The sequence below is a fragment of the Corythoichthys intestinalis genome, chromosome 15 (assembly GCF_030265065.1).
Source record: "Corythoichthys intestinalis isolate RoL2023-P3 chromosome 15, ASM3026506v1, whole genome shotgun sequence".
Taxonomy (NCBI): domain Eukaryota; kingdom Metazoa; phylum Chordata; class Actinopteri; order Syngnathiformes; family Syngnathidae; genus Corythoichthys; species Corythoichthys intestinalis.
Window position 1 is genome coordinate 6,572,501 of NC_080409.1, and position 24,995 is coordinate 6,597,495.

Here is a 24,995-nt window from a genome sequence, read left to right on the forward strand (position 1 = left end):
GGGTAGACTCTATAAAGTCATTTGGACCCAAGCGCCAGCAGAGGGCGCCAAAAGACAAAAAACAAGTAACAAGCGGACATTACACTGCTGTCATTTTCATTTGAGCGGGGCATGTGCGTTAATTGCGTCAAATATTTTAACGTGATTAATCAAAAAAATTAATTACCGCTCGTTAACGCGATAATTTTGACAGCCCTAACATACGTATGTGTATATATATATATATATATATATATATATATATATATATATATATATATACGTATATATATATGTATAATAGTATATTTTATTGTCTGTCCTCAATGGTGACAGAAATTCTTCCTCAACAGGGCTCACAAACACATTCACATATTCCCATCACACACAAGACTAGAGCCTGGTAGAATTCCCAAAAATCTGACTCAAGTAACATTCAAATATTATTACTCAAGTAAAAATAGTTATCCAAAGAATACTCAAGTACATGTAAACAAGCACAAAGTAATTTATATGGACTGTTATTATTATACTGTACTAGAAATAAAACAATACCTGTTCAAAGAGCTTGAGTGCCCTCTAGTGGATTAAAAAATATTTCCTACCATGAAATGAAAACATGTCTGAAGTTTTCCGTGGTCTTTCGGCGCCAGTAATGATGACTCTATGTCAAAGAATTTCATTTTTACGGCGCTTTAAAGACACCATGTGATTCAACAGGTCGGCGTTATAATCATAGAACTTTGTGGTTATGTCTGATTAGTATCATTGAGTCATGTGATTATTGTTGTGACGTTTTATTGGTGAAAATGGTAGAGCCACTGTCTCAAAAAATAAAGTAAAATCTAATATGTAGCCCAAAGTAGCGGAGTAAGACTAGCGTTTCTTCTACACAAATCTACTCAAGTAAAAGTATTGTCTGGTAAAACTACTAAATAGTAAATGTAATGCGTTACTACCTACCTCTGCACATGACACAGATTACATAATAAAAACAGATGAATAAATAGGTGCATTAACAAATAATAATAAAATTACATTATAAATGCATGTTTAAAAAGAAACAAGAGGTAAGTGAAAAGGAATTCACTTACTGACCATCTCCTGTTCCCTTTGCAGACACTTACTGTAAACATCAAATGTTGTTAAATTGAACATGACCACTCTGTTCTGTATTTTGTAACATAATGCTCATTGCCAAAACTATTATTTTCTTAAACTTTGGATTGGAACAGTTGGTGTTGGCGTTTCTTCACTGATAAAATGAGGCCCATGAAGATGAAATGTGATGGTTTAGGAACCTGTGTTGATTTTCATGGTCCATAAATCCTGTTGCCAACATCACGCAAGTTTTCTACCTGGAGCTGCGGGCAAACATGGATACGTAATGCTTATTTTGACATTGTTCCTGGGCCTCATGGACATGGATTTAATGGTATTTACTCATGACTTTTGTTGCCCTGACAGGATGCCCACCACTCATTCTGAGCCACAGTTCTACAGGTGCTGTATATCTGGTTGCCATGTGTTTGACTGCACTGCCCTTGCAAGTGGATGGTTGGCTGTGCCCTTTGTCAAATGTACAAACAATGACATGCTTGCCAGATAAAATGTGCATGGCAAGTTGGCAACTGTCAGTTACACTGCTTTACACTTTTTAAGTTGATTCATGCTTACATGTTCAACTGTAGCGTTAAAAAGCTGATTTTGAATATATTTCTTATAATTCCAGTGGAATTATTCCACTATCCACTCGACCACAAACACAAGTCCCATTCAGCTGGTTATTATGGACAAAGATTTATTCCTTTATAGGTGATTCTCATGAAGCTAAGCTAAACTATGTCTTTGAAGATTTTAGGGATATAGTCGTGAAAAGCTGAAATAGTTCATTTTTAGTTGAAAGATGAGTCTGATGTCTATTATGTGGCCCAGTCCACCATTTCTTTACTAATATACCGTAATTTTTGGACTTTAAGGCGTACCTAACTATAAGCCGCCACCCACCACATTTGACACAAAAACGGCATTTGTTCATAGATAGCCGCACTGGACTATTAGCCGCAGCCGTCCTTACTGTATTATGGAATATTTACACCAAAAAATATTAACCGGTAACACTTTGACAGCGGCATCATAAGACTGTCATAAGACCACATGAACCACCCTGAAGCTTTGAACCAATTGGCTGCAAAGCTTCATTTGGCCATCACTGCTTCCTTGAGGGAGACAGTGTACCTCTGCTGCCACCTCCTGTCAACAGTGTATCCAACATGCCTTCCTAGCATATAATGCACCGCTACAGATGTTAATAACAATCAAAATACATGTTCTGTGCTAATTATTTCTTCAGTTACTGTTCCGTTTGTTTCATTCATTGCTAGTTATGGTATTTGGTAACACTTTATTTGACAGTAGCGCCATAAGACTGTCATAAGACCATCATAATTATGACATGACACTGCCATGAGCATTAATAAATGCTTATGACAGATATCATTTTGTGTCGTCCGGCAAATTATCTCACTTTTGATTCAATGTAAAAGATCTGAGCTGGACATAAATGGAGTTAGTGACATAATTTGCTAGATGACACTTAATGACATCTGTCATATGCATTCATTAATGCCCATGATAGTGTAATGTCATAATTATGATGGTCTTATGGCAGTCTTATGACACCGCTGTCAAAGAAAGTGTTACCTATTACCCCAATAAATCAACAAATAAGCCGCACTGGACTATAAGCCGCTGGATTCAAAATGAGAGAAAAAAGTAGTGGATTATAGTCCGAAAATTACGGTACTATTGTGTATGTTTTTTTAACTGATTTTAGTCGTAAATTAATTACTTTAATGAGTCAATGAAGAGATTTGATGTTATCACCTCACTACAGCATCATATGTATACTAGTGCGGTAGCTAGCTAGGTAGGTACGTAGCCTTTATTGTCCCATAGGGAAATTCATTTTCACAATCTGTCATAATTAACATTAATACAAAGCCACATCAACAACAACAAGAAGTTTAAGAAACACGAAAAAAAGAAAATCACTCTGAAACCTGGGACAAAGCTTTTACTAAAGCGAGCCCGTCTCCATCTCAGGCTTCGGTATCCGCGACCAGAAAGCAATAGTGTGAAGGTAAATATTCAATCAATTTCATTAAAAAATGTATAAATATGTTTAAAACAAAACAATTTTGTGGACTATGATAAGCTATAATGGTTTCTAACTTTGTATAAAAAAAAAAATTAAGGAAAATCCTGTGTCCAAGCATGCAGCTCTCATTACCGTTGCGCTGTGTTCATGGTCCAGTCATAATCACAGTGTTTTTTTAAAAAATAAAGTTATTCTGACCCATAATGCACCAGAAAGGAAGCAAGACAAAAGATGCTGACAAAGTACGATTGTTGAGCCTTTTTTGATATTGGTAATACCGTAATTTCCCGAATATAATGCACACTTTTCCCCCCAAAATTTACTCGTAAAATCATGGGTGCGCGTTATTCACGGGTACAGGGACGGAGACAGAAAAAAATCATCATGATTCATGTTCCATTGTAAGCATGGACCAGCACACTATTACCTAATCCGAACGACAGGGATATAATAATCAAGTTTCTTGCGGTAAATAATTGTTTTCATGATATTTTTCACATCTAATAAAATTAAAATATTTTTTTGTACAATTCGTTTATTATTTACCGGTACATTTTTCTAACCTTTGCGTTGCAACGTGCCGGCACACGGCAATGTTGTCTTGAAGAGAACGTATACGGCGATCCGTTTCATATAAATTTTGACCGTGTAGCAAGCTAGGACAGGAGTCTGAGGAAGAGTGTCGAACCACTGAGCCAAGCCGCGTTGTTTTATTTACAATGAAACTCACAAAGTTACAAGTACATCTTGCACGCGAATCGCGGAACATTTGTTTACTTCCGGCTGTTCCCTTAACTAAACTTTTCCCCCCTTGAACTACACAACTTGCCAACATTAGTTACGCTGGTGAATTCTGTTAAAACTCGCTACAACTCCTAACTTTGTGAAAATTATTATCGTATACTGTGAGCAATTTTACCACAGAAAATTAATATTCTATTTAAAAAAAAAAAAAAATCACAAAAGGATTAAAAAATGCTGCAACAGCGCACTTTACAAAAGTTCGAGACACGAGACTCATATTAATTGGTGTTAAAATTAGGGTGCACTTCATACGCGGATACAAGAATTTTCCCTAGATTTTACAGGTAAAGTTGGGGTGTGCGTTATACACGGGTGCGCCTTATATTCAGGAAATTACGGTAGTTAAGTTTGTTTTATATACGCCTACTTCCCCACCATACTTGATCATTACCATAATGCGTAATATTACATTTTTTTGGACGATAATTAATTTCTGTTAAATTTTTTTACTGTAAATAAAATATTACGGCACTCAAACGGCTCATTAAAAAAATGCTGAGTCGTCATAGCACTCTGTTATTTTAAGCTACCTTTGGTAAAGCTTTCCTTTATTACCATAATGCAAAGCTTTCCTGAGAATCACCCTTGTACTGTTTTTTGTAAAGCATTAAGTGTAGTAGAAATTAAAAAAGGTCAAACTCAAGGAAATCTTCACAAACAATTTGGCCACAGTTGTTAATATTTACTAATATGATCTCCCCCATATGTTCCATGTCATCTACACATCTGCATGCCCTCAGACATGGATTAACTAACATTATCTAATATAAAAACTACATTAACAAGAATACACAGACGGACTTTCATGACATTTCCTGGAGGTTTGCCGCTAGCCGTTGAGCATGAATGACTCATAATATGTGCTTACGTATGTTTGAATTGATAGTAGAGTTTGCCCTAACAGTTTGCTCATCTACAAGTCTAATGGGAGCGTTGTTGGGATTCCAAGTGCAAGTGTCTGGAAACACTTTTCTCAGGGAATAAATCAGACACGTGTTTTGTTGTTTTAATAAATCATTATATATTATTCTGATACGAGGGAGTTGCACCTCAGGTTACACTGTAGGTGGGACGGTACATGAATGAATAATACCATGAATGGAATTCTTCTCATCACAAAGGTTTGTGTGCATTTGAGACTAATTAGAGCAGGGGTGTCAAGCTCATTTTGGTCGGCGGCCCACATTTAATTTTGGCCAAAAGGGTTACGCAATGGCACTGGAAGCTATAGGTATTAGTTAATTTCTTGTCTATTGTTATCAATGGCAGGCAATGAGTTCAATTCATGATGTGTATATTTACAGGTCACTTCCTGAAAATGTCCTTGGCTGTCCGATCCCCAGCTGCAGAAGCTGGCACTCTGGTCTGGAAGGAGCCCGAGCTAGTGCGAGAGGTTGAGATGTTCCGACTCGATGTAGTCGGGCTCACCTCCACAAATGCCTCGGGCTCTGGTCCCAGTCCCCTCGAGGGGGTTTGGACACTCGTTGCCCACAGTGAGAGGCGACAAGCAGGTGTGCGCATACTTGTTGTCCTCAGAGTGGCTGCCTGTACATTGGGGTCAATGCGGTAAAAAAGAATGTAGCCTCCATCCGCCTTCGGGTGGGGAGACGGGTCCTAATGCTGTTTGTGCTTATCCAGCAAAACAGCAGCTCAGAGTACCCACCCTTTTTGGAGTCCTTGTAGGGGGTGCTGGAGAGTACTCCTTTTGGGGACTCTCGTTCTTTTTTGCGATGTTCATGTGGGCAATGACTGTGAGACCTGGAGGGGCGTTACTGGGAAAAATGGTCCCCCAGAACGTGAGCGGTGTTCTATTGTTGGACTTTTGCGCTAGTTGTGGATTGTCGATAATGAACACCCATGTTCAGGCATAAGGGTGTCCATATGTGCACTAGGCACCAGGGCACCCTAGGTTGCAGTTTGATAAATGACTTTGTAGTCATGTCATCGGACTTGCCGCCGCATGTCTTGAACAATTGGGAGCTGCCAACTGATCACCAGCTGGTTGTGAGATTGCTCCGATGGTGGGGGAACATGTCCGTCCAGCGCGGCAGACCCAAATGTTTTGTGAGGGTTTGCTGGGAACGCCTGGCAGAGTCCCCTGTCCCCTGAGTTTTAACACCCATCTCTGGCAGAGCTTCATCCATGTCCAGGGAGAAGCGGGGGACATTGAGTCCGAGTGGACAATGCTCTGCGCTTCTATTGCTCAGGCGGCCGACCGGAGCTGCGGTCGTGAGGTGGTCAGTGCCTGTTGTGGCGGCAATCCCAGAAACCTCTGGTGGACACCAGCTGGGAGGGATGTCAAACTGAAGGACTCTTATCGCGCCTTTTTGGCCTGCAGGACTGCAGATAGAGCTGATGGGTACCAGCTCTACCAAGCGACATGCGGCTCTTGTGGTCACTGAGGCAAAAACCCAGGCATGGGAGGCCATGGAGAAAGACTTCTGGATGGCTTCAAAGAAATTTTGGTCCACCATCCGGTGTCTCAGGAAGATAAAGCAGTGCACAACTGACACTTTATATACAGTGCCTTGCAAAAGTATTCGGCCCCCTTGAACCTTGCAACCTTTCGCCACATTTCAGGCTTCAAACATAAAGATATAAAATTTAAAAATTTTTGTCAAGAATCAACAACAAGTGGGACACAATCGTGAAGTGGAACAAAATTTATTGGATAATTTAAACTTTTTTAACAAATAAAAAACTGAAAAGTGGGGCGTGCAATATTATTCGGCCCCCTTGCGTTAATACTTTGTAGCGCCACCTTTTGCTCCAATTACAGCTGCAAGTCGCTTAGAGTATGTTTCTATCAGTTTTGCACATCGAGAGACTGACATTCTTGCCCATTCTTCCTTGTAAAACAGCTCGAGCTCAGTGAGGTTGGATGGAGAGTGTTTGTGAACAGCAGTCTTCAGCTCTTTCCACAGATTCTCGATTGGATTCAGGTCTGGACTTTGACTTGGCCATTCTAACACCTGGATACGTTTATTTTTGAACCATTCCATTATAGATTTGGCTTTATGTTATGGATCATTGTCCTGTTGGAAGATAAATCTCCGTCCCAGTCTCAGGTCTTGTGCAGATACCAACAGGTTTTCTTCCAGAATGTTCCTGTATTTGGCTGCATCCATCTTCCCGTCAATTTTAACCATCTTCCCTGTCCCTGCTGAAGAAAAGCAGGCCCAAACCATGATGCTGCCATCACCATGTTTGACAGTGGGGATGGTGTGTTCAGGGTGAGGAGCTGTGTTGCTTTTACGCCAAACATATCGTTTTGCATTGTGGCCAAAAAGTTCAATTTTGGTTTCATCTGACCAGAGCACCTTCTTCCACATGTTTGGTGTGTCTCCCAGGTGGCTTGTGGCAAACTTTAAACGAGACTTTTTATGAATATCTTTGAGAAATGGCTTTCTTCTTGCCACTCTTCCATAAAGGCCAGATTTGTGCAGTGTACGACTGATTGTTGTCCTATGGACAGACTCTACCACCTCAGCTGTAGATCTCTGCAGTTCATCCAGAGTGATCATGGGCATCTTGGCTGCATCTCTGATCAGTTTTCTCCTTGTTTGAGAAGAAAGTTTGGAAGGACGGCCGGGTCTTGGTAGAGTTGCAGTGGTCTGATGCTCCTTCCATTTCAATATGATGGCTTGCACGGTGCTCTTTGAGATGTTTAAAGCTTGGGAAATCTTTTTGTATCCAAATCCGGCTTTAAACTTCTCCACAACAGTATCTCGGACCTGCCTGGTGTGTTCCTTGGTTTCATAATGCTCTCTGCACTTTAAACATAACCCTGAGACTATCACAGAGCAGGTGCATTTATATGGAGACTTGATTACACACATTTGGATTCTATTTATCATCATCGGTCATTTAGGACAACATTGGATCATTCAGAGATCCTCACTGAACTTCTGGAGTGAGTTTGCTGCACTGAAAGTAAAGGGGCCGAATAATATTGCACGCCCCACTTTTCAGTTATTTATTTGTTAAAAAAGTTTAAATTATCCAATAAATGTTGTTCCACTTCACGATTGTGTCCCACTTGTTGTTGATTCTTGACAAAAAAATTAAATTTCATATCTTTATGTCTGAAGCCTGAAATGTGGCGAAAGGTTGCAAGATTCAAGGGGGCCGAATACTTTTGCAAGGCACTGTAGTGTGTGTTACGTGTCGATCAGGAAATGCCAAGGACCCAGTTGCAGAGATGGTTAAGGTTTTATTCAAAAAGCAAAAGTGTCAAAGTTAAATTCACCCTAAAGGGAAAAAACGCGCGACCAAAAGAGAATTCGGGAATCGCAGTCTTCTCAGGAGTGAGGCTTCTCAATGTTTGTGCTGGAATCTTCTGGCAACAGGTGTGCGTTTGGCCTGCGCTTAAAAGGGCTCTACAAATGGGCCACAGGTGTTGCCTGTTAGCTTCACTCCTGAGGAGACCGGTCCCCCTCACACCCGTGCAGCTTGCAAACAGGGAAAAGGGCATTAACATGAAACGTATGGCAGGATCACGACAGTGTGGATGTTGTGAGTCGGTGGGCCGAATACTTTGTAGACCTAGTCACCTACACCGTCACGCCTTCCCATGAGGAAGCAGCACCTCATTGAGTTGGTTAAAAAGCTCATCGGTGGCAAAGCCCCGGGGATGGATGAGATCTGCCTCGAGTTTCTAAAGGCTGTGGATGTTGTGGGGTTGTGTTGGTTCCCACACCTCTTAGAAAAATGAGTTTGCCATGTTTTCTTTGAATACTGTCGCAGGTGGGGCCTAAACGCTGCTTGAATGAAACGGCAATTTAAAAGGCTACATTAATATGCATAATGTACAGTTGGGAGAACAAGTATTTGATGCACTGCAGATTATGCTGGTTTTCCCACTTGCAAAGCATGTAGAGGTCTGTAATTTGTATCATAAGTTCTCTTCAACTGTGAGGGACGGAATCTAATAAAAAAAAAACAGAAAATCACGTATGATTTTTAAATAATAAATTTGCATTTAATTGCATGAAATAAGTATTGATACATCACAAAAATCGAACTTAATATTTGGTACAGAAACCTTTGTTTGCTATTACAGATACCAAATGTTTCCTGTAGTCCTCGACAAGGTTTGCACACACTGCAGCAGGGATTTTGGCTCACTCCTCCATGCAGATCTTCTCCAGAGCCTTCAGGTTTCGGGGTTGCTGCCGGGCAACACGGACTTTCAGCTCCCTCCATAGATATTCTATCGGGTCCAGATCTGGTGACTGGCTAGGCGACCTTAAGATGCTTCTTACGGAGCCACTCTTTAGTTGCCTTGGCTGTGTGCTTTGGGTCATTGTCATGCTGGAAGACCCAGCCACGACCCATCTTCAGGGCTCTCACTGAAGGAAGGAGGTAGTCAGCCAAGATCTGGCAGTACATAGCCCCATCCATCCTCCCCTCAATATGGTGCAGTCGTCCTGTACCCTTGGCAGAGAAGCAGCCCCAGAAAATGATGTTTCCTCCTTCTGCTCTTGCACCCCTCTTTAAAATAAACTGCTGTATTTTAAGCCAAAAGAACTGTTGTGTTTGATAGAAAAATATGTCTATATGCTGCCATAGCAGATTCATGGTGCATTCAGCACCCGAACTATTTTTAATTTGTCCGTTTTACCCTGAAAACTCCCGTTTACAGATGTCGCGCAACCGCTTTTGTTTCAACCCAGCCATAAAACAAATGTAATTAATAGGGTTGTTCCGATCATGTTTTTTTGCTCCCGATCTGATCCTGATCGTTTTAGTTTGAGTATCTGCCGATCCCGATATTTCCCGATCCGATTGCTTTTTTTGGCTCCCGATTCAATTCCAATCATTCCCGATAATTTTTCCCGATCATATACATTTTGGCAATGCATTAAGAAAAAAATGAATAAAACTCGGACGAATATATACATTCAACATACAGTACATAAATACTGTATTTGTTTATTATGACAATAAATCCTCATGATGGCATTTACATTATTAACATTCTTTCTGTGAGAGGGATCCACGGATAGAAAGACTTGTAATTCTTATAGGACAAATGTGACTTTGTATATTGTGACTAAATATTGCCATCTAGTGTATTTGTTGAGCTTTCAGTAAATGATACTGTAGCCATGCCAAAATGCATGATGGGAAGTGCAACCATGACTGTGCATAGTGCTACCAATTGATATATCTTCTCTGCGTTGGGAAATAACATAGGGTGTTAAGAAAAAGATCAATTACTACCTTGCATCCCCACATTGCTGCCCACGATATTTCTAATCGTAGGGAGAGGGATTGTAAGGCTTTAGCCAATTAAAAAAAGGCTCCTAAGGCTTCCAAAATTCACTCTACTCATTTTACGCTGCCTTTTAGCTCTCTATATAGGTAAAACGGCACCATTACAGATTGAGCGCGACAATGCATGTGTGGGTCGTGCAGCGCATGCATTAATTGCGTTTAATATTTTAACGTGATACATTTTTTAAAAAATTAATTAGCGCCATTATCGGGATAAATTTGATAACCCTACCTTAAGCCAAAACTAAAGACTCTGGATGAGTGTAACATATTATGTCTGTAACGTTAAATACAATTAGAAAACAATTTAATTAAAAAAAATATATATATATATATATATATATATATATATATATATATATATATATTAAAAAAAGGCATGTCCGATATTTTTTTGCCGATTCCGATACTTTGAAAATGACGTGATCGGACCCGATCGATCTGCATCCCGATCGATCGGGTCCGATCACATCTCTAGTAATTAATTGGATTTATTATTCAAAATGTCTGTCATTTTTTTACTTAGAAGCATTATTTGATGTCTAATATTTCGTTAAAGAAAAAAACGACTTTAAAAATTTATTCACTCGCATATTTGAAACTTTTAAACAAATTACGTCACAATGAAAAAAAAGGCGTCTGTAAAAAAGTCACGGATAGCTACCTCATAACTATCGCTAAATTGTATTTTTTTGTTACTGTTGCATTTTGCTCAGTATGTTAGATGATAAATAATCGATCCAAACAAAAAAACTGGGGGGAAAAAAAAAAAAAAAAAACGTTTAAAGGGTAAATATATGAAAAAGAAAATCTCGACCAGTCCTTGATGTCTGCGATTTCTGCATCGCGACCCTTGTTATATTACCATGTTTAACCTATAAAATCCCCCAAAAATCCAGCTGTGGCCATTCACAGCTGTGTCTTGATACTCAGTGATACCTGTGACATGGAGTTTTTGGATTGAAACAAGATAACTACGCGGTAATATCTCATTAAAGTCATGGCGTCTGTAATTCTGCTCTCGCGTGCTCTTTGCGGTTTAAAAAACATTAAAAAAAAAAAAAAAAATCTTCCCCCAGAAAATTGAGATTTTAAGCTTTCCATTGATCTATCACACATGCATGAAGTTGGGGCTTATGGGACAATTTTGAAATTTGGCCAAATTGGGGGTCTGAGAGCAGAACTTTAAGTCACCTGAGTCTTTTCCGCCATATGCATATGGCATTGCAATTTGCAACTCAAATGACTCCCTGAATAACATTACCGATCATCCACTTTATGTCATAGCCTATGTCTAGCCTCACTGGGTGTTAATTAAGCTTTCTCTGTGGTAAAGGAAAGGGGCTAATTTGATTATCGTCCCTCACGATGAGATCTTTCTTTTTACACCCTTTAATTCAAGTTTTGGTTCCCTGCTGCTTGAGCTCCACGAAATAGTTTCTCCCGGTTCATAAAGCCACTATGTTTTATGGAAAAAGGTACAAGTGCTTAATCCATCTTGCGTGAAGTGAAAACAATCACCTCCGTGAAATTGCCCCCCCATCAAACGCAAATTTATATCAAAATGACGTCAATTGTTTGTGCTGAAAAAAATATGCAATACATTAAAATAAGTAATGCTGCAACGATTAATCGATTAACTCGAGTAATTCGATTTGAAAAAAGCTTGGAATCAAATTTTGCTGCTTCGGCAAATGCTAAAGAATGCTAAAGGCTTTAGCTACTAGATTAGAACAAACTCTTCCCACTATAATTCATAAAGACCAGACCGGCTTTATTAAAGGACGTAACTCTACAAACAATATAAGACGCGTGTTAAATCTTATTAATATTGCACAGAATTATAAACAGAAAGCAATTATCCTCTCTTTGGACGCAGAAAAAGCATTTGACAAAGTCAACTGGATTTTTCTCTTCAAAGTTTTGGAAAAATTTGGCTTCGGTGAGCCATTTATCCGCTGGATAAAAATATTCTACAACGCCCCAAAAGCCACTGTAAACACAAACGGGGTCATCTCACAAAGTTTCTGTCTTCAAAGGGGAACTCGACAAGGCTGTCCACTCTCACCCCTATTATTTGCTCTATTTATTGAACCATTAGCAATTGCAATAAGACAAAACGCTAATATCAAAGGGATCTGCTCGCACACATCGGAACACAAAATTAACTTATACGCAGACGATATACTTCTATATCTAGAAAAACCAGAATCCTCCCTACATGAGACTTTTGAACTAATAAAGACATTTTCACAAATATCAGATTATGCTATAAATTGGTCAAAATCAATTATAATGCCCTTATCAACAAACTCATGGAATCCTGCAAATCAAAATCACAATATTCCAATAGGGAATATAAAGTATCTTGGAATCAACATTTCACCAAAACTTACAGAATTAATTAAACTAAACCATACACCCCTCCTAGCAAAAATATGTGAAGATTTGACACACTGGAATAATCTACCCATCTCACTTTTGGGCCGGATAGCAACAGTCAAAATGAAAGTATTACCACAAATAAACTATTTGTTCTCAATGATCCCCTTTAAACCCACTCAAAAATGGTTTCAAGACCTAGACTCAGCCGTCACAAAATTCTACTTTAAAAACAAGAAAAACCGAATTAGCCTTGCCAAATTGCAAAGAAATAAACCAGAGGGGGGTCTAGAGGCCCCTAATTTCCAACACTATTATATAGCAAATCAAATACAATATCTTATTAGGTGGTTATATCTTAACACTGAACAACAGTCATGGCTAGAATTAGAGCAAACAGACTGCAACCAAATACAATTGGCAAACCTCCCCTTTATTAGCTTTAGTATTAAGCACCATAGCTGCTTCAAAAACCCAATGATAGCATGTACCTTGAAAGCCTGGTGGAGAGGTATGGAAATTACGCAATCACAACAAGCCCCGTGTAAATTCTCACCAATCTGGCACAACCCAGACTTTGTAGTTAATAAAATTCCTATTTATTTCAGCACATGGGATGATACGGGAATAAACCAGTTACAGCATTTGTTTAAAGATAATACATTCATGTCATATGAAAAAATAGTACAAGATTTCCAGATCAAAGGGGTCAATTTCCTTCAATACAATAAAATCAGGGCAGCCATCAGAAGCAAATTTCCATCACTAACGGGTACGTTAGACCCACCACCTTTCGTAAATAAAATAATAAATATACATCCTCAACAACAAAAAAATACTTTCAAAAGTATATAAAGCCCTCTCATGTAACAACTCTACTTGCCTACCAATCGAAAAATGGAATAACGAACTTTCGGTAACATTAGATAATAACTATTGGTCCAACATCTGTAAAAATGCATTTATAATGACAAAGAATAAGAACCTTCAGCTTATACAGTTCAAAATACTGCACAGATGGCATATTACTCAATCTAAAATGCACAAAATGGGGTTCTCCCAATCCGATAAATGTATAAGCTGCAACGAAGATATTTCAGATACATACTTTCATGCTCTTTGGCAATGTAAACCAATACAAGATTTCTGGGCACAGATAACGAAGAAACTCTCTTTCCTATTGAACTGCAGGATTCCATTGTCTCCAACTCTTTGTCTGCTTGGCGATCTGAATACAGTGAATATCTCTATCCATCAAACCCGTCCACTACTAGCAAGTCTAACGATAGCCAAAAAAACAATATTGTTGAATTGGAAAAACAAACAAAACATTAGCATTAACCAATGGCTAAATCTAATCATTGAATATATAACATTAGAGAAAATATCTGCCAAACAGACAAATAAAATGGACAAATACGAACAACAGTGGGAAACGGTCGCAAGAATGATGAACATAGACTAAGGATTCTCTCTCACCTGCGAAGGAATGCCACAAAAATAATAAAATTGTATACATAAATGGATGTATGCGGGGTGTCCAGGGAAGTTGTATGCATCCTTCTGCAGCTGGAAACTGGACATGTTTAAATCCGAATTGTTTTATACACTCCCAACAGCATGTAATAAATAATTTTTCTTCCTTCACAGTTTAGTCGGTCAATGGGCTTATTTTACAAGGATACTCATGGACAATTTGGTTTCCAGCTGCTGGGGATCATATGCAACTTTTTTTGGAACACCCTATATATTACTTATCAGACTTGGAAACAATTAAGGAACTATGCGTAAATAATACACTTCACTGGTCCTTGGCATACATCTAATGGTGTTTGATAAACCTCTTCTTCTATCAGCTTTACAGGTGGAGTTTGTTGGCGTCCTGCCCTGGGCCGTCCCGCCGCCGGTCTTGGCCCCCGGGATTTTCGGCCGGGGCTTGTCCGGTTGCGTCTGGCTGTGCGGGGGGTCCCGTCGGGCGCGCGCTGGTGTCGTGGGCGGGTGGGGGGGCCGTGCGGGTGCCGGTCCGGGGCCGTGGCCCTTCCCCGGCCGGCCGGGGTGGTGTTGGGGTTGGGGTGGGGGCCGGGGGGTGTATGCGGCAGCCATGGTTCCCTCCCAGGTCCGCCCGGCCGGAGCCGCGTCTCCCTGTACCGGGTGCCGGGGAGGTGCCCTCTGGTGCCATACCGCGCGCCCCTCTTGGCCCGGGGGTGGGTTGTGGGGGGTGCGCTTCTCTCCCCTTGGTCTGTTTCCGGCCCTGTCTGCCTCCCTGGGCCGCGGCGGCCGCGGCTGCCCCCCGGCCGGCGGGGTCGTTAGCGGGGCCTCTTGGGGCCCGCGGGGCCTAGGGTGAGGCTTGTTGTCCCTTGCCGGTGGGGTGGACGCCCCCTGGTCGCCGGCGCTTGGTGTGGCGCCTGCTCGGGGTGCGGGGTGGGTGCTCGGTGGGTGGGAGGGGGGTGGGCGGTCGCGGAGGCGCCGTGGGTGTTCTGGGGCGGGGATTGATCGGGGCCCTGACGCTTCTTCCGCCCTGGGGCCGGTGGTTCTGGTGGACGGGGCCACGCCCGCGGGAGCCTGCCTCTTAACTCACGCACTTCTCACTTCGGCACTGTAAATATTTTTCACCCTGGCACTTACATGCTCATACATTTCTCCGGGGAGAGTTGGGACGGGGCTTTACAGTCCCAGCCCGACTCCCCCCTGTTTTTAATGCACCACACACCAAGGTTGTGGGATGGTTGGGACCTGCTGGGGGGGGGGGGGGGGCTCACGGCTGCCTCCTCACCACAGGCCCCGCCATCCCTGCACCTTTTTTAAATGCACCACACACATCATACTCCACAGGAGAGCTCTGGCAAAGGGCGGTGGGACGGGCGGCTGGACAGAAACTCCATGCTGCGGTCCCACTGCCCCAAGCCAAGCTCTCCTATTTTAATGCATACATTGCACTACCCTCCCCTCACACCCCCATCACGGTGCTGGGTGATGGCTGCCAGTCGGGAACCTGGCAGCCACAGTAATAGGGTGGTAGGTGGGTCCCACACTTTTTCTATATGGCGTGGCTCCCGGGGTGTGGCCTCCCCTCTGCCTCGGCTGCCGGCCGCGGGAGTGGGTTGGGGGGTCGGGTCTCCGATCTTGCGTCGCCCCATGGCAGTCCCTGGGCGTTCTCCTGCCTCCGCCTTCCCCTCTCTTCTCTGGCTGGGCGTCCGCCCTGCCCTCCGTCGCGGGTCGCTGGCTGGGCGCCGGTGTATCAGCGGGGTGTCGCCTGCACCGGCGGGGGACCCTGCCTTGCCTGGGGCTTGGTGGGCCGCTGGGGGTCCCGTGGCGTGCCGTGCCGGTTGGGGGGCTGTGGCTCGTGGTCCGGGTGGGCGGGCGGGGGTGGGTGTAGGCGTGGGGTTGGTGATGCGTCCCCTCCTGCCATCCCTGAAGGCCGGTTGATGGGCGCGCGGGTGGCCCGGGGGACCACCCTGGGTCCCGGGGGGGGGTGACGGTGGCTCCTTTGCTGGGCGGTTGGAGGAGGGATGGGCTGCGCATGGATCCCCCGCCCCCCTGCCGCCCTCCCTCCCCGGGCTGGCTGGTTGTGGGCCGTGGCCCTGGGTTGGTGCCCGCGTGGTCTCTCCGCCCGTCTGCGTGGCTGTCGCGCGCCCGGTGGGGCTTGCGTGCTGCTGGATGTGGTAGGGCATGCTCGGGTTGGGGGTTCCGGTGCCGGGATTGGCGATGCGGCGGCGTAGGGTTGGTCGCCAACGGGCTTTCACTCATAAGAGATTCACACGATTACTGGGTTCTAGATCACAGAACTGATTTGTGTACACTCTACCCCTTTCAATCACTTAGTTTATAGTCTTATAGACACCCCCACCCCCATTCTCCTCTTTCACTGGCCAATAGGCCCCCACATGGTGTAAACCGGAAATACATCTCGCTGACGATAGCACCAGCATATTAGTAACTAGTTTAGATGTTCAATGTATTTCTTGTTGTTGTTTGTGTATGTGTTTCTTTTCTTTCTTCTCTTGTATTTCCTTTTCTTCTGTCCCCCCATAATCCCTTCCTGTTCGCTGCTTTGTCATAATAAAAAGGTATTTTGAATGATCACAATGGGAGTATGTCAGACTCTCAATGTGAAACATTAAAACTGTTCAGAATCCGGGCACTTAGACTGCCATTCTCTGTGTCAAACAGCTGAACAGGACAGGTTTAAAAAAAAAAAAAAAAAAAAAAAAAATTTTGCTGCTTCGAGGATTCGTTTCATTAGAATGGTGTTGTACTGTTTTGTTTTAAAAGTGTTTAGTTTTATTGATTTGGGTGGCTACACCGCCCTTTAGTGGCAACAGGGAAAATGACAACTCATTTGACATTGCTGAATCCAGCTGCTCCTAGCTAAGACCAACATAAGGTACTTTTTGTTTGAGCTAATATGTTTTTTTATGCATTTTAATGTAGTTTAGATATATATTTAGCAGTTCTTGTTGGAATATTTGTTTGAATGATTTGTTAAGAGCATAGTAAAAAATTTTTTTTTTAGCATTTTATAGCATTTAAGCTAGCTGGCTAACTTACATAGCGGATTTTTGCAAGTTAACCAATTGTTCTTTTGTTGTAGGGTATATGGATCCTCATTTTTTTGTATCGTTTCAGGCTAAGCTCAAGTATAAATAATTTATTTTTTAAATGAAAGTGCAATTCTGCGTTGTTTGAAGAAACACTTGGGAATTTTATTTTGTATTTATATTTAATGCGCTTTTGAAAGTGCATTCTTAGCCTGCCTTTGTTTCACCTCTCCCAAAATATATTCGTCAACGCGTGAAATTTTCTGAATCCGATTAACCAATTACTCAAACTAACTAGTTGACTGATTAATCCATTACTAAAGTCATGGATAGCTGCAGCCCTAGAAAAATGCACAAAGTTCTTAAAACGTTGTTTGTGGTGGTAATGCCATCAGTAAAAAAGAAATTAAATGTGTAATATCTGTTAAAAAAAAAAAAAAAATAGCAGCACAAACGATAGGTAATATTTCCGGTCAATTGGAGGTGGAGTTAGACTCTGGATGAGCTAAAGCACATTATTTGTAAAAACTCTAAAGCCATCGCAACACCAGCACAAACATAGCACAAACGAGTCACACAATTTTTAGCCGGTTTAGATGAATATGGTTGGCCTCCGATTGAGTTTTAAATGAAATGTAAATATCTTAAAAACGATAGCAACACAAATGAAACTTTTGACAGCACAAACGTAGCACAAACGATTGATATAACTTTCATATAAAATTGCGTCTAATGGGCGGCCAACTTCACGGAAGTAAAACAAATCAACTTCTGTTCATCCGTGTGTTTTTTTATGGTTTGGCGTGAACTGCAGCTGTTTTGACTAACATTATCAATATTTATCAATATCGATATTGAACGGCGGTTGATTAAAGATGGGTTTGCAATAATAAAATACTTTGTTTCAGGTTGAGCAAAAACAAGAAGAGGATCATCTACACTGTTTTTGAGTACAGTCCTTTGCTGGACTCTGCGAATATGACTCCAGATGACTGGGGAAGAATTGGAAAGGACATCGAGGTCAGTGAAACATAGAATCACTGCCTCTTTAATAATTTTATATTTTGAACTCATTTTTTATATAAAATATTTTCGATTTTACAGAAAAACTATGAAAGCTATGACGGCTTCGTGATCCTTCACGGCACAGACACGATGGCCTACACTGCCTCCGCATTGTCCTTTATGTGCGAACATTTGGGGAAGCCCATCGTCCTCACCGGTTCACAAGTACACAGTTCACAAAGCAAATAAAACTCCACAAAGAACATTTGAAATATAAATGCGGTCCCTCACTCATCCATATTTTTGGAATCTCAGGTGCCTATCTATGAGATGAGGAATGATGGCAGAGACAACCTGCTGGGGGCGCTGTTGATTGCTGGCCAGTTTGTCATCCCAGAGGTTAGCCATTTGGAGCGTCTTTTGAAATCATTTCATGATAATCTGATAAATTACACACCAAGAAAAAACAAATAATCCCACAGGCTCACTTATCGTGACAGCATAAACTTAATTCTTAAGATTGTGCAGTAGGTGTGAGCTGCGGTGGCATGCAGAGTACGGCTTGTCTGATAAGTGTTTCTTTACTCAGCGATTTGTTTCGCAATGCTGAAGAACAACATCAACAAGACAGGATGAACGCTAAAGTTATTATCTTGAGGCACACAGTTGAAGTGCAACAAATTCCATTCTTCATCCAGAAATGATAATGTTGACAAAAAAAAAGATTCCTTTCTGTTTGTATATTCCCTCCATTTTTAATCACCATAAGGTGTACGTACTTACATTTTTTTATATATACCTGTCCTGTTCAGATGCTTAGACACAGAGAATATGAATCTGAGTGCTTCTATAGTGTGAACAGTTTTTAATGTATCACATTGTGGTTATTACATTTATTAGGAGAAAGCAGTGAACTGGAAGGTGTTATGGGGGGCAGAAAGGAAAGAGGCGGACAACATAAGAGAAGCACAAACAAAAAAAAGAAATACATTATGACACGCCTATTCAACCTATGAACGTAGTGGTACCACCGTTAGCTAATTATATTTACTCATGGACACCATGTGGGGAGCCTGATAACCAAAGAGAAATTGGAGGGAAGGTGAGTCAAAAGGAGACGTGATTAGGCGCTGTGGAGCGTACACAATTCAGCAATGTTACAGTGGTATGAAAAAATATCTGAACCGTTTGGAATTTCTCACATTTCTGCATAAAATCACCATGAAATGTGATCTGATCTTTGTCAAAATCGCACAGATGAAAAAAAAAGAGTATCTGTTTTAACTAAAACCACCCAAACATTGATAGATTTTCATATTTTAATGAGGATAGTATGCAAACAATGGCAGAAGGGGGAAAATAAGTAAGTGAACCATCACATTTAATAATTTTTGGTCCCCCTTTTGGCAGCAATAACTTCAGCCAGGCGCTTCCTGTAGCTGCAGATCAGTCTGGCACATGGATCATGAGGGATCTTGGCCCATTCTTCATTACAAAACTCCTGCAGTTCAGTCAGATTCCTGGGATGTCTTACATGAATCGCTGTCATTAGGTCATGCCCCAGCATCTGAATGGGGTTCAAGTCTGGACTTTGACTTGGACAGTCCAGAACATGTATTTTGTTCTTCTGAAACCATTCCAAAGTTGATTTACTTCTGTGTTTTGGGTCATTGTCTTGTTGCAGCATCCATCCTGTTTTTAGATTCAACTGTCTGACAGACGGCCTCAGGTTTTCCTGCAAAACATCTCGATAAACTTTTGAATTCATTCTTTAATTAATGATTGCAAGTTGTCCAGGCCCTGAGGTAGCAAAACAGCCCCAAATCATGACACTCCCTCCACCATACTTCACAGATGAGATGAGGTGCTGATGTTGATGAGCCGTTCCATATTTCTACCACACATGACGTTGTGTGTTACTCCCAAACAATTTAGCTTTTGTATCATCAGTCCACAAAATATTTTGCCAAAACTTTTGTGGATGGTCTAAGTGCCTTTTTGCGAACATTAAATGAGCAACAATGTTTTTTTAGATAGCAGTGGCTATAGCAGCATGAACACCATTCTTGGCCATAGTTTTACATATAGTTGATGTGTGCATGGAGATATTGGACTGTGCGAGTGGTTTCTGTAAGTCTTTAGCAGACACTCTAGGGTTCTTTTTTATCTCTCATTAATCTGCACGAACTCTTGGCGTCATCTTTGGTGGACGGCCAAACTCTCTCCATTTGTAGAAAACTTTTCTGACTGTCGATTGATGAGCATCCGGACTTTTAGAGATGGTTTTGTATCCTTTCCCAGCTCTTTTAGTAAAATTTGGTTTCAATTGCTCTTAAAGTCTCCTTAGGCAGAGGGTTCACTCACCTATTTTCCCTCTTCAGTCATTGTTTGCGTGCTATCCTCATTAAAATATGAAAACCTATAAATGTTTGGGTGGTTTTAGTTACTTTTTTTCATCTGTGTGATTGTGACAAAGATCAGCTAACATTTGATGGTGATTATATGCAGAAATTTGAGAAATTCCAAAAGGTTCAGATACTTTTTCATACCTCTGTGTTTTGTAAATTACCCTTAATTGTGGACATGTTGACATCCTATTCTATGCTACTTGATCGCTGGCACCGACAGTCTCTCTACTTGAGTGTGTCTCTCAATTGCACCCAGTCCTGCATGATCCCACTCAGACATGCGAGTCCTGCAGAAAAGTGAAAATGCTGCTCCGGGGTGGCCCCAGGGCCCCGACACCGCCCCAGCCAATCGGGGTATGGGGGTGTTGCTACATTATCATGTAGGGAGTCTAGGGACCCAGGGCGGTCCCGTTAACTGGCCCTCAGGGAAGGAATGTGGGGATGCACCATCGCCCGCCCACCTGGACCCCAGCCACCGGCACAACCATCCAACCGACGTAGCCCACTAGGCCCGGCGCAGGAAAGGATTCCCCACCCGTGGGGGGCAAATCCCTGCCGCCCCACCGGCGTCCAGCCGGCGATCCGCACTGGAGCCCAAGAAGGATCCCCGGGTAGACAAGCGACATGAAGGCAAAAGCTAGCCTGGAACTACAGACTCACCGCTGTTCCAGCTATAGAGTGTGGCGACTGTTCAGCGGATCAAATTCCCAGGGCGGAGCAAGTTACAGCAAACAGACAGCGTAGTGGACCAATCAGCGATGGGTGGACGTGACGTTGGTAACGCGTCAAGAAACTGTAGTGCGAGGACGTAAACATACGAGGAGAGCGGAGAATGGAGTTTATTTAACATGGCTAGCACGAGACAGACTGTTGGTTTTAGCGACTCAATGTGTTTGTGGTCATTTAAAACTGAATTTACCGCGGATAGGAACATATTCTTGGCTCTCCCGTTCGCCATCTTTGTTGTTGTGGAGACGACTTCCGATGTGCAAGAGTGACGTTGTTCGTTAAGAACACGTCACGCAAATATACAAATTTGATAACACAGACGATTTTGTTCGAGCTCGAGAGGCCAATAAGGAGCTGGGTCCCAGACTCTATCGCTGGAACAGCGGTGAGTCTGGAGTTCCAGGCTAGGCAAAAGTTGCCTGGTACACCAGACTCACCGCTGTTCCAGCTATTGAGTCTGGCCACCATTCAGCGGATACAATTTCCAGGGCGGAGCAAGCCACAGCAAACAGACAGCGGAGTGGACCAATCAGCGACTGGCAGACGTGACGTTAGTAAAACGACGAGGGCAGGACGAGGGACTTGTGCGCGGAAGTAAACATACGAGGAGAGCGGAGTTTATTCAACATGGCCAGCGCGAGACATACTGTTGTCAATGACTCGTGTCGATGTGTTTTTGGTAATTTAAAACTGATTTTACCGTGGATTGGAACATATTCTTGGCTCTCCTGTTCACCATCTGTGTTGTTGTGGAGACGACTTCCGACGCGCAAGAGTGACGTTGCTCATTAAGGACACGTCACGCAAATAAACGAATCTGATTTGTCGATTGATTTTGTACCTGCTCAAGAGGCCGTTAATGGGCTGGTTCCCAGACTTTTCTCTCAGTGTTTGAAAAATACAGGGAGAACAGTCTGGCCATGCCAAGCAAAGGCAAAAGCAGGAGAATGCTAATCGGCCGCTGCGGGGCAGTCTGGGACCGGAGCCCCCACCCCCGCATTCCGACAGCCCAGACACTAGGAGGCCCCGCTACGGGACCCCTACCCCATAGAAAAGAGTGGGACCCACCGACCGCCCTATTATTGTAGTTGCCAGTTCCCCAACTAGCAGCCACTACCCAGCACAGTGACGGGGTTGTGTGGGGAAGGAAGTGCAATGTATGCATTAAAATACTAATACTGTAGGAGAGCCCAATTGAGAGGGCATTGGGGCCACCGCGTAAAACTTCTTCCCAGCTATACAGTTGTGGTCAAAAGTTTACATAAACTTGTGAAGAACATAATGTCATGGCTCTCTTGAGTTTCCAGTTATTTCTACAACTCTGATTTTTCTCCGATAGAGTGATTGGAAGAGATACTTCTTTGTCACAAAAAACATTCATGAAGTTTGGTTCTTTTATGACTTTATTATAGGTTAACAGAAAAAATGATCAAATCTGCTGGGTCAAAAATATACATACAGCAACACGAATTAGCAATTTCTTGTGAGTGATTATTGACTTGAACAATCATTGACTTGAACAAGTCAGGAAAGTCACTTGGAGCCATTTAAAAGCAGCTGCAGGTCCCAAGAGCAACAGTGCAAACAATTGTTTGTAAGTATAAAGTGCATGGCACTGTTTTGTCACTGCCACGATCAGGAAGAAAACGCAAGCTATCACCTGCTGCTGAGAGAAAATTGGTCAAGAGGGTGAAGATTCAACCGAGAATCACCAAAAAGCAGATCTGACAAGAATTAGAAGTTGCTGGAGCACAGGTGTCAGTGTCCAGAGTCAAGTGTGTTTTGCATCTCCATGGACTGAGAGGCTGCCGTGCAAGAAGCTCCAAAGGCGGCACCTTAAGGCTCGACTGAAGTTTGCTGCTGATCACATGGACAAAGATAAGACCTTCTGGAGGAAAGTTCTGTGGTCAGACAAAACAAAAATCGAGCTGTTTGGCCACAATGCCCAGCAATACGTTTGGAGGAGAAAAGGTGAGGCCTTTAACCCCAAGTACACCATGCCTACCTTCAAGCACGGTGGTGGTAGTATTATGCTGTGGGGCTGTTTTGCTTCCAGTGGAACTGGTGCTTTACAGAGAGTAAATGGGATAATGAAGAAGGAGGATTACCTTCAAATTCTTCAAGATAACCTAACGTCATCAGCCTGAAGATTGGGCCTTGGGCGCAGTTGGGTGTTCCAACAGGACAATGACCCCAAACACACATCAAAAGTGGTAATGGAATGGTTAAATCAGGCTAGAATTAAGGTTTTCGAATGGCCTTCCCAAAGTCCCATTGAGAACTTGTGGACAATGCTGAAGAAACAAGTCCATGTCAGAAAGCCATCAAATTTAACTGAACTGCACCAATTCTGTCAAGAGGAGTGGTCAAAGATTCAACCAGAAGCTTTCCAGAAGCTTGTGGATGGTTACCAAAAGCGCCTAATTGAAGTGAAAATGGCCAAGGGACATGTTACCAAATATTAGCGCTGCTGTATGTTTATTTTTGACCCAGCAGATTTGATCACTTTTTTCTGTTCACCCATAATAAAGTAATAAAAGAACCAAACTTCATGAATGTTTTTTGTGACAAAGAAGTATCTGTTCCAATCACTCTATCAGAGAAAAATCAGAGTTGTAGAAATAACTGGAAACTCAAGAGAGCCATGACATTATGTTCTTCACAAGTGTATGTAAACTTTTGACCACAACTGTACATCCCACCACCCCTTGTTGTAACTCCCCCGTGGAGTATAATGTATGTTGTGCATTAAAAGATAAGTGTACTGTATGTGCTTACAAAGACCAGTGTAGTGCATTGAGTAAAATAGATCATCCGCCTCTCCTCAGGTGTGCTTATATTTCTACAACAAGCTCTACAGAGGAAATCGTGTGACCAAAGTGGATGCTGGGAGTTTTAACGCATTCTCATCACCTAATTTGGCGCCTCTAGCCACTGCGGAGGTTGATATTGCAAGTATGTAAAGCAGCACATTGGAGCAGTCTCACGTATGAACAAAATGTTGTCAGATGACATTTATCTTTACTATCACTATTTTTGCAGTTAACTGGGACACTGTGTGGAGGGCAAATACCACAGTGAAGTTTCAAGTATCCACTGAGCTCAACAGGAATGTCGGCCTGCTAAGGCTCTTCCCGGGGATAACTGCTGCTACTGTAAGTTGTCCTGTGAATCCTAATCTGCTGGTCCACCATGCTGACTTCCTCACCATAGATGATAATTACCATAAAGTATAATATTACATGTTTTTAGACATTAATCAATTCGATAATTTACTGTGAATAAAATGTAGGGAGCAAAAATAGTTGATGAAAAAATAATGAGCCATCATAGCATGTTGCTATTTCAAGCTAGCTTTGGTAAATTTCCTTCATTACCATAACGCATAGCTTTCATGAGAATCACCCAGTTACTTTCAAAACTTGAATCATAGACTTCATAATGTATTGACGGAACACGGGGCGCAGGGCCGATAAATAGGGGGCCTGCATTGTTGGCGAGGCTGTCAAAAGTTGACCTAGAGGACTCACAGACAAAGACAACTTTTTTCGTTGAAAATTCATGTGAATAAATGCTTAAATCCCCAAATTCTTTATAGATATGGATGCAAAACAGTCTCGATTCTTGGTTAAAAGCAAAAAAAAAAAAAATGCAGTTAGCGTTTATTTTACGTAAATATGTCGATGCACAATGCTAGTCTGTTAGTGAATG

At 42.2% G+C, this 24,995-nt stretch overlaps 1 protein-coding gene across 8 annotated transcripts in view; it reads left to right on the forward strand.

Moving 5' to 3' along the window:
- aspg (asparaginase homolog (S. cerevisiae)) overlaps positions 1-24,995 on the forward strand; it is a 71,381-nt gene that overhangs the window by 19,938 nt on the left and 26,448 nt on the right. For 6 of the 8 annotated variants that reach the window (XM_057859095.1, XM_057859096.1, XM_057859098.1 and 3 more), the window contains 6 exons: positions 1,447-1,482; positions 18,051-18,162; positions 18,247-18,372; positions 18,463-18,546; positions 24,113-24,239; positions 24,327-24,439. In XM_057859095.1, coding sequence (XP_057715078.1) covers positions 1,447-1,482; positions 18,051-18,162; positions 18,247-18,372; positions 18,463-18,546; positions 24,113-24,239; positions 24,327-24,439 — 598 coding nt within the window. Of the gene's footprint in view, positions 1,364-1,446; positions 1,483-18,050; positions 18,163-18,246; positions 18,373-18,462; positions 18,547-24,112; positions 24,240-24,326; positions 24,440-24,995 lie in introns of all 8 variants that reach the window. The other 2 variants (XM_057859101.1, XM_057859097.1) reach the window with 2 other exon arrangements.